General features: G+C 34.3%; 1 protein-coding gene across 2 annotated transcripts in view; it reads right to left on the bottom strand.

Annotated features, from left to right (window-relative positions):
- Window positions 1–1,914: 1,914 nt before the first annotated feature.
- Window positions 1,915–15,011, bottom strand: part of nau (myogenic-determination protein nautilus) — a 42,244-nt gene continuing 29,147 nt past the window's right edge. The window contains exons 3-4 of one of the 2 annotated variants that reach the window (XM_088233971.1): window positions 9,420–9,531; window positions 1,915–2,704 (exon numbers count right to left, since the gene is read on the bottom strand). In XM_088233971.1, the coding sequence (XP_088090097.1) occupies window positions 2,610–2,704; window positions 9,420–9,531 (207 nt within the window). In that variant the 3' untranslated portion in view covers window positions 1,915–2,609. Of the gene's footprint in view, window positions 2,705–4,177; window positions 5,171–9,419; window positions 9,532–15,011 lie in introns of those variants that run through there. The other variant, XM_088233972.1, reaches the window with a different exon arrangement.

Below are 15,011 nucleotides of genomic sequence, written 5' to 3'. Positions count from 1 at the left end.
ATTATTTTATTCAGTTCATAGATTTCATTCACATAAAATATATAATCACATGGAAAAATATCTTTGATTGAGCAAAACACTTTTTTATCTTAGGATGATTAGTCATTCCCTTAATTGCACCAAATGAGGCGAGGGAAACTACATTTATATAATAATTGCAGCGAATACGCTGTACGCTTTAAGTATCAGTCCAGGGATTTTGAAATATTGCAGTGTTAAAATACATAATCTATAAAAAAAATTGTTACAGCAAATAACATTATTAATATAATTTGAGCAATAAATAATAATCGTAACTGAGTATATTATGACATGAGCAAAAGCTTTCGGAAGTCCGAATAAAAAACCACGAAGTCGTGATTTGTTTTGTCCCGTCGGAGTTACTCGTATATGATATACGAGTATTTCAGCCTTATTTTTATAAAATCTAAAAATCATTCAAATATCATTCCTACATGTATAACACTTATGAATTACATATGAATTACATCTATGTTCCATTTTTCAACAATTTTGGCCCATTCAAATATATATATTTGTACGTTAAACAAAGTTAAGGCATCCGCGGTTGACCGCGCAAGTTTCCCGATCGCCTCAAGCAGCTCGCTCGACCTGGCTGCATAGCTCGTCGCTGGACCCCGAGAGCGTCCAGCTATGGCCCCCTCACCACCTCCGGTGATGCGACCTGCGACCTGCGCTCCGGCCGCGTGTAGCAGGCGGCCCCCACGATGTTCCACCATGCCACCGTCCGTCGTAACAGATAAGCTCCACATTACTTTCCATATGCATTAAGCTTCGTGTAGAGTATTCACTGGTAATCACAGCCCCGGCTGGTTGAATCTATTTGCTGTAATCTTTACCTGTACTGTTTGGGCCAAGAGCCATTAACGTAAAATTCTACTTATCAATTGTTTATCCCTATTTAATTGTTCTGCCTTGTTTGTCTATCAAATGCCCATTATTGGAATAAATTATATATTGTAGTTGTAAAGTAAACTCTTATTATTAAAGTAGATAGTCCCCCTACACCACGAGTAACACAGGAGAGAAGGCCGTCCATAACAAGAAAATAATCCACTATCTGAAAGAGATAATAATATCATTTTCTATACGTTACAAAATATTCACACTAATGTCTGAGCACCCGATGACAAACTATTAGTACATAGCTTACGGAATAATTATTGTTAAATATATCATGTTAAATTATATAATATTATTTATTCAATTATATATAATGTAATATTACGTATTATTTTAAATAATGATTCTTTACTAACATATGTATTTTTTGGAATAAAGACTCGATAATACCTACTGCTGTTTCAATTTCATCCTAGAACTTTATAGACTGGAGATGGAAGCTTTTGTTACGATAGGCCTCCTCAATCAATAATATCTCAGCCTTCCAATATGAACAACTCCATATGAATTTATGTATAAGTTTCACCTTATATTATTCAAGAAATAAATGTGCGTAGTGTACTATATTACTATGTATTGTTTTTAACGAATAACAGTATTATAAATAAAAACGACTTGGACCGACATTTTAAATTACCTAAATAACATCAGTTGACGCGGGTCACTCGAAGGTAAATAGAATAATCGATCAAATAGGAATTTGATATATCTCGAAATCAATTCATAATATTACAATTCAAAACTCGGTCGGGAATCAAATTATTCTTAACACGAAAATATTAACATGAAATTTTTACGTTAAAATTCAGATACACGTAAAATAAATATTTAGATTTACCTGAGATACAACAAATGGAAATATAATAACCCGTCAAACAATGTTATTACTTGACGCATAACGGTTTTATGAATTTTCGAAGCGGGTACATTATAGTATTTGATAAGTACTCTGCCGACTGGTTAATGTGCGACAGTCATTTAAAAAAAATATTGATGACAAAATGTACCGTTTAATTTTACATATTAAATTACATATTACATTACATATTATACAAAATATTCCCAATCAGCAAAAGCGCTAATATGAGGGGTGCAAAAAGCAGTCTGCAAGGAAATTCGGAAATCGGAGTAAACTTATACGTGTTTAATCATACCAACGTGGTTCAAATTACTTTCGGTAAAGGTGGCGAGAAGTAATATTATACAGTCATTTTGAATAGCACTTTTCTCATTAGTAAAACGCTGCACTGTTCCACATAAATATAAATGAGTATGAAGAAATCAAAAAAGTGCACCTAAAATGACATAATATGCGCTTCTCGAAGAGTAAACTTCGATTCAGACTTTGTTTTACTAAAAAGTCGGCGACTTGATGATATTACGACCTGGTGAAATTAAACGATTCTAGATTCGTAAGTGAGCTTTGCACCGCTTCTGTTGTTCATCTTAATTTATCCGTAGGCACAAACGTCGTTAGATAAATTAGTTATCGTAGGAAAAATCTGCCATCGAAGGAGTACTCCATGAACAAACTTAAATTAGCGTATTATGTTTTTACAAATCATATCTTTATTTTAAGCATTTTTTCCACGGTATCAGTGCCTACCTCAGCATGAGTAGGTATCTACGTGTATTATTATTTAGTCGTTTTTTTGACAAAATATTAATTTTAAACGGATCACGGTTTAAGAGGGGTCCCTGGTTCGATAAGATCGCTCCTTGAGGCTCTCCACAATGAGGCTTAGACAGTCCAAGCTTGAACCGCCGGCCGCGGAAAATCCTGAAATAAAAAGCTTTATCTATAATATAATTGGATGATGACGACCGTTGGATAAATAGTGAAGGGGAAAAATTATGTAATTTATGAATTTTAGAAATAAATATTTGAGCTTGTTATCCTTCCTGTTTCTCTTACAAGCTTGATAATTTATTTAACTGTAAGTGGATATTTTTACTTCCCTGAAAACATGCACATATGTACATACATATGTATATTGATAATATGCCTTTTGTTATATACCTACCGTTCTTGTTTAATTTATTAGTCTAAACAGACCAAACCCCACAATTGACATATTTTACATGTTTAAGGTATAATAAAAGCCTAATTTTATGTTTATGGAAATTAATATATTTTTTAAATCGTTAATATAAAGAGTTTATATATGAATAGTAGCTTAGGTGTAAATTTTTTAACTTTTCCAATATTTTCTTGTATTTAGAAAATAAATTTGTATATAATAATTATTATTTGTAAAAACATGTTTATTCTGATCTTTCCGGTTGTTAATTTTTATCTGTTATTCATTGTTTTTATAAATGTAAATAATATTATTAAGTTAGTATAAATATAATCTTCACCAACAAGCTACAGAAAGTGGCTTGGTAGGATTTTAGTTTCAGTAAAAATATAAGAAGTGAATTTATTTTTAAATTGTAAAAATGTATAATTATACTATTAAAATAAATATTAAAAAAAAAAAAAAAGTAATTTTAAACACAAACTTATAAAATGTGTAAAATGGCCACTTAAACATGATTTGCATGATTGCTTATGACAGGTCATAGGCTCTGTAAATGCCTAGACTTCCATATTCCCCTCAAAAATGTTTCCCCTCTCTGTTGCGACAAATTAAGTTATAAAAATAGTTTGAACCAGTGTTATCCAACAATTTGGGGGGGGTTTGACAAACAGCTTACTTCGTGAAACAGTAACTGTTACTGCTACTCGTACTCTTATAAAAAACTGAAACGCCCATCTCTAATCAATTCTCCCTTCGCTCTTACAATGGACGTTTAGACATACGTATAAACATAGACCGTCGCATCGTCAGTTAATGTCGTCGAGCGTCGCACAGAGGAGTATTTTGACGAAATTACTGGCCAAAAGTATTTGTTGCGTTTTTTGAATGTAGAATTAAATTTAAAGCAATTGCTTGTATTCACATGTTTTTTTTTTTTTTTTATACGCCTCCACTCTCACATGGTTTATTTTACTCTTATTTTACAAAAAAACAGGTTTTATGTTTTTATTAAAAATATCGCACTAAGAATCAAAAGCGAAATTTTAAAATACATATACAAAATTTAAATATAACTACTGAATATCATCATTCAGATTCTTTGGATTCACTTTCCTCTTGTGTTTTAACTTCTTCGTCACTATTTTCTTCGTCACTATTTTCTTCTCTTGGAGGCACAAGCTGTATTCCCGGGAGTAGAAGATTTAGTGTTTTACTCGAGAACGCCTTACTTTTCTTTTTGCGTATTGCTCAATAATGGGCCGGAGCTTAGCAAAAGACAATTTGATATGTCCCTATTGCACATTTCCCTTGAAAATTTTCTTTAAAATTTCTGTCTGTAGAGACACAAGTGCTTGTTTCTAGTCTCTGCCGCTTTCTCAAATAATTGGCCAGATTGCATGTGCAATATCTGTAGTAACATGTTTTAAAATTTCATGTGTTGTGGGTGACATGGGATGCCATCCGATATAACTGTACATATGTTTCAGCTGTTTCATTGGCATGGTTAATTAAATTCGCTCCATCTATATTATAACCATTAAAAATAGTCTCTAATACGATTTTAAACAGATTAATTAGGTTTAAATCTAGACCCGTAATTTGACAAGATTTCTCGGGATCCGCAAAGAGTCTTCATGCCGTGTTTTTGTCATTTGTGTTTCCAAATTCTGACTTTAGAATGTCCACAAAATGGCCCATCTTTTTTTTGAATTTTCGCTGCATGATTTATTTCTTTTCTGATACTATTTTTTTGTCTTCAATCGTTCTGGCTTACCACTTTTTTAAGGGAGTTTTATAAGCTAACTGAAGTAGTGACTCAAAAAACCTGATTCTTGCGTGGAGGATTGAGAGTCTGAACCGCAGCGATTCGGGGTTTTCTTTCTTTCTTTTTTTTCTTGGTCTTTAGACATCAAATAACAAATGTAGCACCTCGTTGTTGAAGAAGTATTAGTGGCAGCATTGCATACCTTTCCGTCCACTACTGTTGGCAATAATGTATGCTTTATGGAAAAAAATCCACTTGGTGTTTCTATTTCTGTATTTTCGAAGGTTCTGATTTCATTCTCAATATTAAGAGTCATAAAAATTGCAGTCCAAGTTAGTTCAAATGAACTTGGTGATCTCGACTTTTCACCGTAACTTTACATGGGAGTACTCTTCTGTGCGTCGGTCGATTTGATGCTTCTCTTATTTATTTATTTTGTTCATTAACGCCCAAAATGCTTTTCCAAAAAATAAAAATGAAATACATGCTAACATACTAAATAATAAACACAGAATATACAGAAAAAAATTGTGAAATTAGTTAAAAAGGATATGATAAAAAGTTTTACCAAGTAAAAAAAAAACAATAATAACAAATTTATGCAAGAAAAAAAGTAAGCATATAAACAAAAAATGCAAAGATATAAGCTTATGAAATAAATTCTGTAAACCAAACAATAAATAAAGTGTTACGGTAAGCAAGAAAGACATTTTTAAGTTAAATTAATAAACAAGCAAGCATATATTATTACGAAAAAATAAGAAATAAAAATATGTATCTATGAAATGCGTATTTGCCAATACTACAATGCAATTTGATATAATAGTAAAAAATAAAATAAAGTATTAGGTAATAAAAATAAACAAGTATTTTTTTTTAATTTATGGAATTGAATTGTCAATAATAGTTTGACGAGCAGCTACAAATAAATTTGATATTGTGGACTTATAAGATGGTAAAAAATTGGACAGAATGTCTGCAGCCGTTCCACAAGTGTTACCTAACCTATGGAGTCTCGGTACCAATGAATTGTTTTGTTGGTTTTGAAGAAGTGCCAGTTATATCAGTATAAAATAAACTTTTGTGTTAACAAATGTATTTTAATGACAATTCTAAACAGGTATCAGTTTTAAAGCATTTTAAAACATTAATGGGCAAAATGACACTAGTTATGATTTTGTTCGGCTGAGAGAGGATACTTCTTGAATGCGCAATCTAAATATATTTAGTATGCTTGTGTAAGTACATATCTATACTCGTATATAATCACAATACGACATTTGATAATCCCGAAGCGGAAATGATAGTGATTAGTCATCAGACGAGTGCGAGTGGTGTGACAACATGAAGAGATGTTCCGCACCATTAGAGGTAGATAAGTGCTTTAACGCACTCCGCTACCGGCTACTAGCTTCTGGCACTACTCGCCGCAGTCAGCGCCCACAGCCAGCGCCCACAGTGCCCCCAACCGCCGACTATTAGCGCTGCGTCATTAGTCGCGAGTCGCTCTAGCGACTACCGAGACCGGACCCTGGCGGCGGATCCAATATGCCTAGATTGTCTAGTGAAATAATAATTTCGAATGATCTTCATTGCGGTAATGAGGTAATGCAGAACCGAACTCAAGTCAAGATTATCTGCTATTATACTAACGAGCATGGCGCGGGCGGGGAGGCGTGCAGGCGTGTATCGGTAGGGGCCGTCGGGGGTCGGGCTGGGCTACCCCTTCGCCGCCGCGCCGTGCTATAGCGATGACAGCACCCCTTATAACTCGTCTGTATAATAAATGTGACAATATACCGAATGCCGTACTGAAAATTGAGAATAATGCTCGATGTGATTAGCTCTCCCTTTCTGCTGATGTGTAGTTAGTACACATCGCATCTAATAACTTTGATATCTCCATAAATGGCGGCCTCCGTGGTGTAGTGGTCAAGACGCTTGACTCACACACGGAAGGTTCCGGGTTCGATTCCCGGTGAGAACACAAAAATGAAAATGTGATTTTTCTCAAGCCTGGGTGCTCTGTGATGTAATTCACCACTGTAATTAGGCCTCCTAGCCTGTTGTGGTGCAAAAAAAATGTAACAAATGTAATGTAAATGTAAAATGTATTAAATTATGGGTTAAGATTTTCGGTTTTCCTTCGCTATACATTTACTTATCGGTTAAAATATTTTTTTTATTAACTAATTAATGCTTATTGAGACAGAAACAGCATTTTAATCACCAATATAAAAGAAAGTTTATTAATGTGTCGCATGCTGCAGAGTAGGAAGTAAATCATTTTATGTAGTAGGAAGTAAAAGATTTTTTAGATTAAATTCAGGGAAGATAAGACATGAAAAAAATAATATCTATTTAATTTAATATCCGAGGAATCAAATCGAAAAAAGATGAGCTTAACATGCATATAGCAAACATGAAAATTAAGCCAAACATAATTATACTCACTGAAACTTGGCTGCAAGAACATGAAACAAACACATACAAAATAAAAAACTACGAAGCAGCGCACTCATGCAGAAATGGAAAAGGAGGAGCAGTATCCATACATATAGATAATCAACACGATTTTAAATTAGAAAATAGCGAAGCCTATAAGGAAAAAAACAATATTATTAAATTACAGGTAATAGACCCAAAACTCACAATATATGCAATTTACAGACAACCTGGAAAAAATCAAATAAAAGACTACATCGACTACCTCGACTGAGTCACGGAACTGAAAAAAGCATCATTATCGGAGACCTTAACATTAATTTACTAGACACACATTACGACGTTAAAGACTACATAAATATGCTTAAAAGCAAAAACCTAAAAATTATCAACCGAAAAACTGACAAAGAATACACCAGAAAAAACCAACGAGGACGAAATTCAATAATAGATCATGTAATAACAAATATAAAACCAAAAGAGAAAATAGAAGTTTACCTTACCGACACCCCACTAAGTGACCACAGACAAATAGACATACAATTGAAAATACCACAAAACAATCCCAAAAAAAGCCTAAAAAAGTATGCCTCTAAAAAAAATGACTATGCAAAACTTAAATAAAACATAACAAAAATAACAAATCATCTCAACATTGAAAGTTTTAAGGAACTACAAGAAATAATTCAAGAAGAAACGAGACAAAACACAAAAATCACCATTAAAAACTATACAACTTCAACTAAAGAAGGCTGGATGACAAAAGAAATATATGAGAAAATTAAAACAAGAGACCAACTGTATAAAAAAATGCAATACTTTCCATCATTTACCCAATAATTTAAAATTCTGCAAGCAGAAGTTAGAAACAACATAAAAAGAACCAAAAAAAAAACACTTTGCCAGTCGCATAAATGAAACTAATGGGAACAGTTACAAAATATAGAAAGAAATTAAAAACATTACCAATAAAATATACCAAAAAAACTAACATATCTAAATTAAAAAAAGAAAATAGTGAAGAGACTCAGAATGCAAAAGAAATAGCCGACATAATAAACAACTATTACACAAACATCGGAAAGGAACTAGCAAGCGCCATAGTAAATCAAAATACAACCAAAACAAATTTTAGAAAAATAGAATACGACGCAGAAATTTACTTAAGATATACGAGCAACAAAGAAATCAGCAAAATAATAAACGGGCTCAAAGACAACACATCACCTGGCCATGACGAAATAAAAGTTGTTACAGGACAGTCAAAAATACTACATAATGGACTTAAACACTACAACGACTTACCTTACTACTTGAAAACTTTTAATGGAGACAAATTTAAAATCAATCTGAAAAAGCACATGATGACTGAACTAACTAGACTAGACGAGACATAAAATGACTAGACAATATTAAATTTCTAATGTAACCCTAACGGGTTTTTTAAAATTGTAAATAAATACAATTAAAAAAAATCATCATTTCCTTCCCGCACCTAATGGTGCATAGAGCACTGCATTGGTATACCAATCGAAGCGTGTCTTGATCATTTTTTTTATGAAGGTAAGATGATCAGTCTTACACTTCAGATACCAGTCCAGGGACTGTGAAAGATTCTAGTATAAAAACACCCTTTTAAATGTTTCATATCAACCGCATTTATTCAGCCAGACTTTAATTTGAAGACTTTCGTGTTAATATTTTGGAAAATATTTTATTTTTTTACTATTTCAGGAATCGAACCCGAGACCTCTAGCTTGGTGGGCAAACGCGTAACGGGAAGTAAACAAATAACCTTATATAAAATTGTTTCACACACTCGTTGCGTCTCGATACAGGTATATTCGGGAGCGAGAGAGATAATTTCACGCGTCACGCGCGCAAACAGCAAAGTTTATATTACTTCTTCCAGACATCAGTTTGCATAACCTAGTCTCTTCTAATTAGTAGCTATCCGACTTTAGTCAGGAGTGGTTCTTTTGCCTGCACTGCGAGCATGGACTAATCTATTTTTTATATTTTTATCAATCAGATTAAAAACATTATCACTTTAGACTTCAACTATAAATAATTAGAATCTCTCATTTTTTGCATGTGTAATGTAACAGTAAGGGAAAGAATAACGAGCCTACCGGAGACGAGACTTAGTCACATGGTTTTTTGCATTCATTACAATTAGGTATTAGCAAGTACATTAAGCGACCACAGACGCATTTAATAATTAATTATGAATTCACAATGGTAAATCACTAGGTACTAACTTCTCTCTGTGACGGGCGATAGATGCTCATCCTCCGCGACCCGCGCTTCCATCCTCTCCTCTACCGACTGCTCCTTGTCTCCAGTGACGTAGGAAGGCGTTGTAGATCCACTCTGTAAGAAATTATTCTTAAAATGTCTATTAAGATACAACCTACTGCCAATGTTTGAAAACTTTCGCATATTTTTTTATCAACGGTACCCGGAGAATCAGAGGTAGACTTCATAACATTCCGAAGATCTTACACAATCAAACCACCGAACAGAGAATTGCTTACTTCTTAGTAAGAAAGAGAGATAATAAATATTGGATGGCCTGATGGACGCGGAGTGGTGAATGTTATACTACACACGTTGGTGACACGTTTCATTGAATATTCATTCGTTGATTTTTCGTGAAGCAAAAGAACTAAAATCTTTATTTATATGGGTGAGATTCATCCGATTTGTGCAACGCTTGAAAGCGTTTTTCAATTTCCATACATTTTATTGGAACAGTTGATTTAATCAACCATATTTAGATTTTTGGAGGCAAATACTGGATTTCGTCCTCTAGTGAGTTTATTAAATTTTTATATATCATATCACAAAATAAATGGGCAATGTTTTAAAGAAGGCAGTCATTTACAGGGTGATATGTTTTTGGTTTATTTGTCCACTTTCCATACTGGGTAACATTCTTCATACCTTAGCTTTAACAATATGAAATATTGTAAAACCTCTGAAAAATAACAGTAAAAAAAAATATATTTTCCTCTATTTTCGTTTTTTATTTATACTTTTGCAATGTTTGTATTTTATACATAATGATGTTCCCTCACTGGAGTGTCCCGTGCCGAGGGAAACATAATAATTATAATTATACATAAAACAACAATAAATTGTACAATTTCAAATTATTATGATTAAAAAATATCTTCTTCCTGCGGTGCCTTGTCAGGTCCTCCCGACTCCCGACGCGACGTTGGCGATCACTACAGCGAAAGCATCTCGGTGCTGCGCTACTCTTATGTTCCGCAGCCAGCAGCCAGCAGCCAGCAGCCAGCAGCCAGGACAACCGCTTGTTGGATGTACTCGCCATAGTCATTCCTGGGAAAATATGACCAGAGTGGTTTCCCGTTGCCTGGTATTAATATATTTAATGAGGAAGTTAAGTGATACGGGAAATTGGGTGTAGAAAATGTTTTCTTACGCGCGGTAAAAATTAGAGCATTAATTTAATTGTACAAAGTTTTTCTAAAACGTAAGAAAAAAAAAAAAAAATTACTTCTTTAAATGACGTCACAACTTCTTCTAAATAAACCAATGAAAAGGTGTTGTGATAGATTTCCGGTTTTCGAGAAGCCAACCCTCCAATCAGGACAACTCACGAAGAAAACTAGTAGTGTCCCGCGCGGAGTAGTTAAAAATTTACATTTTTTTTAAATTGTAGCGATATACGATATACAATAAAAAATTTGTGATATTGTAACGCCGTGGCCCTTACGCATGTAGATGCTCATAAGATCACCTACTCGGTATGGATAGCCACTGAATAAAAATCAATCATACAAATCTTGCTCGCTTACAAATGGGTCAAGACAACATACAAACTCATCCTAGACAATGTAAGGGTTGTCTAATCAAAAAGAACAAGATAAATAAATAAATATCAATATGAAGGTGAATCCTGGTCGACGTTCAAATCGACCTCAAGCGGATTATACCCAGAGGTTAACATTCTATAAATCTCAGAGGAAAAGGGACATCATTGAAATAGATAAATAAATAAATAAAACTACCCATTTGTTAATGAACAATAATTAAATAAATAAAGTAAATATTATATGGCCGAGTTTTACTACAAACGCATTCACCGATCTAGCTCAATCAAAAAGCACGAAACGCTGGGAATAGGCACTTCCAAAAGAAAGAAATAAAACATTGTTTAAAGAGTAATACAGGAGAATATTCTGGAAAATGCTCAACCTTTATGAAATTTCACAGTACCTTCGAATCAATGAAATGAAAGATTTTGTTTAGTTAACAATTGCATTTTAATATAAAAGTAGTTAAAAAATACATTTTCATCATTACCGTAGAACAGAAGGATGTTCTAAAAAATAGAATTGAAATATGACGTTTAAATATAATATTCTCATCAACTTTGCATTAATAATGCTATAAAATGGCATTTAATTTCCACAAGAAGAAATCACTAGTAAATAGAAACAAAATTAATTAAATGATTCCCAACAAGACTTATTGGCGATGCGTGAGCTGGTTCTCGGCAGTAGGTATATAAAATTTTGCAAATGTCACAGCGCAAATGGATGCAAGGAAATGGATGCAAGGAAATGGAGTGAATGGACTGACCTTTTTAGTTGATTTTCTTGTTTTCTCCAAACTTAGCTGAGGCGGCGATAAGGCGGAGCGAGCGGCGAAACTTTCAACCGAACATGCACTTCGATCGCGGTCAAATCGGACACTGACCCCAGGTGGCAAAATCATCAACTCAATAGTTATTAGAACTATAAAGGTGCAAAAGGGACAGGATTCAAGTGGGCGAGAGAAAAGGAGACAGGCATAGGAATTTATTTACGCTGTGACACATTTTCAATCGGCCTAACCATGCCCCCCAGCTTGACAGAACGCAGTCCTTTCAAAAAAACAACAACAAAAAAAACTGTATGTTTATATACGCGATAAGGAAAGAAAAAAAAACAAACTATAAATTACATATAAACATATTATGGAATATCTTTTCCATTTTTAGATTAACACCTGATTAGGCAGGTGATAGAGCGTTTGAGCGACGAAAGGACGCATTCAAATAATCCTAACTATGTTGTAATGACAACAAGCTAAATTAACATAAAGAGCGAAAACTAACTAAATTTTTAAATTAATTATAAGTAAGTGGACTGTATTTTTAATGTTTTATTGATTAGGCAAAGGGCAAACCTTTACGACAGGACGCCTATATATGCCTGTTTTTGTTCGGACATTTACTACTCTAACTACACCGTCACTTCCGGGAAAAATGTCTTCGATTATCCCAAGCGGCCAAATGAATGGTGGACTATTATCTGATTTAAGTAGAACTACAGTGCCTTTCCGAATGGAATCTGTGTCTGTGTTCCATTTTTGACGCGCTTGAAGAGTATTAAGATACTCTATTTTCCATCTTTTCCAAAACGATTGAACTAAATGATCGACATATCGTTTTCGATGTAAGAGATTTATTTCCTTAGGGAAAGTGTTTTCAGCGGGTAATGACTTGAGAGGAGTCAGCGTAAGAAAGTGCGCTGGGGTTAAAGCCAAAGGTTCCGAAGGATCGGAACTTAAACAAGAAAGCGGTCTTGAATTTAAAATTGATTCAATTTGCGCAAGTACTGTCGACATTTCTTCAAATGTTAGTAGTTGTTTTCCGACCACCCTATTGAGATGGAGTTTGACACATCGGACGTTACTCTCCCAAATTCCTCCAAAGTGAGGGGCGGACGGTGGATTGAATTTCCAATCTATCTGATTTTCTCGTAATTCTGTCGCGAATTTATTATTAAAGTCCCGAGACTCCAGTAGAGTGTAGACAGAATCGAGATGAGACTTTGCTCCTATGAAATTGGTTCCACAGTCAGAATACATAACCTTTACTGGTCCACGTCGCGATAAAAATCGTTTGAATGCGTTTATAAACGACTCCGTGCTTAGATCGGAGGCTAGTTCAATATGAACTGCCTTAGTGATTAGACATACAAACAAGCATAAGTATCATTTTACACTGCGTACACCTCTTTTCCTCCAAGGTACGATACTTAAAGGACCGGCGTAGTCTACCCCGCAATGGGAAAAGGCTTTGGCCTCATTTACTCGACAGGCGGGTAAGTCTGCCATTAGCGGAAATTGCGATTTTGGATTTGACTTAAAACAAATATTACATAATTGCACACGTTTGCGTACTATGTTACGCGCTGATAAAATCCAATAATTTTGTCGTAAAAGCGATATAAGTAATTGCGGGCCTGTGTGTAGGTATTTACGATGATAATAATCAATCAGAAGATCGACAATGTGACCTCGACTAGGTAAAATAATCGGATGCCGGCTATCGTAGGGCAAGTCTGATTTTCCCAGCCTACCACCTACTCTTATCAATCCATTCGTATCGATAAAAGCATTCAATTTGCGGAAAGCGGGCGACCATTTTCTACTTCCTAGTGCCTTTTTGATTTCGTCCGAGAAATGCAAATATTGAAAATCTTTGATAATAGCAGTTTCCGCGAATTGCAAATGAAATATTTCAAATTCGGCGGGTAATTTTTTAATAAAGCGAAATATATAAATTACGATTCTAAGTAATTTAGGCCATGAAGAAATGCGCGAAGCGAGCGAACATAATAATGTTTGTTTAGGTAGATTAGCGGAAAACGTCATCACTTTAGTTTTCATTTCGGGCGGATTTTCAACTGTACTTGGATCGAACTTATTTACCGGCCATTCTTCTACCGGTAAGCGTGCAAAGCTAGGACCTTTGAACCAAAGCGGATGGTCAATTAATTGAGCAGGAGTCAGGCCCCGAGATAAACAATCTGCGGGATTGTCTTTTCCAGATATATGGTAAAACTTACATGGAGCTATATTATCTTGAGTTATAGTAACCCGAATTGTAATAAATGTCTGCCAACGAGACGGATGCGAGTGGACCCAGGACAGAGCTACGGTACTGTCGGAAAACGCATAAACATGATTAATTTTGCAGCGGGGTGCGTATGTATCGATAACTACACGCATTAATTTTGACAAAATTAAAATTCCAGATAACTCCAGCCTCGCTAACGATATATTACGACATGGAGCAACTCTAGATTTTGCGCAAACTAAACTTATTCGGATCTGATTGTCTGAGGGGTTGTAAGCGTGAATGTAAACTACAGCACCGTATGCCTTTTCACTGGCGTCTGCGAATCCTTCAACGGAGATAATAGAGTCCTGTGTAACGCCTACATGTCGTGACAATTGAATATTTTGAAGGAGCGGAAGTTCAGATTCAAAGTTTTCCCATATGGAAATTATTTATTTATTTTATTTTATTTTATTTTATTTATTTCGAATACAAACAGATGTACAGGTTAAATGAATATTTTTTTTAAAAAAAAATATATAAAATGTATACATAGTAGGGCCTGCCATCCAATTATATGTATTCACTAAATACTACTGTAATAAAGCGACGACGGCTTGAAGTTTAAACTATATAAATAATAAATATACTATATATTAAAATAAGATAAATATGGACAAAACAAGGAGATAGTGGAAAGGAAAAGAAGGACATTGATAAGGAGTGGTAAAGGATGATTGAAGGAAAGTGAGAGTGGAAAATTGCATTTGATTTAATGATTAAACGAATTATGAATGAAGAGCATGAATCAAGCCTATTAATTCTCTTCTGTACATATTGTATGGAGTGTTAAATATATCAAGACTATTAAATTTTTTGTTAAATGTTTCACATATACGAGGGATTGTAGAATGTTTCCGATGATTAGTTTTAAATTTACGAATATAGAAAATATCAGAGAGTCTAGTTGGCCTGGAGGGGACACGGTAAG

This window comes from Micrasema longulum, unplaced genomic scaffold, assembly GCF_059751315.1.
Source record: "Micrasema longulum isolate JH-2025_06_02 unplaced genomic scaffold, ASM5975131v1 h1tg001169l, whole genome shotgun sequence".
Lineage (NCBI taxonomy): Eukaryota > Metazoa > Arthropoda > Insecta > Trichoptera > Brachycentridae > Micrasema > Micrasema longulum.
The sequence above is the reverse complement of the archived record's forward strand: the minus strand, read 5'-3'. Positions and strand labels throughout refer to the sequence as shown.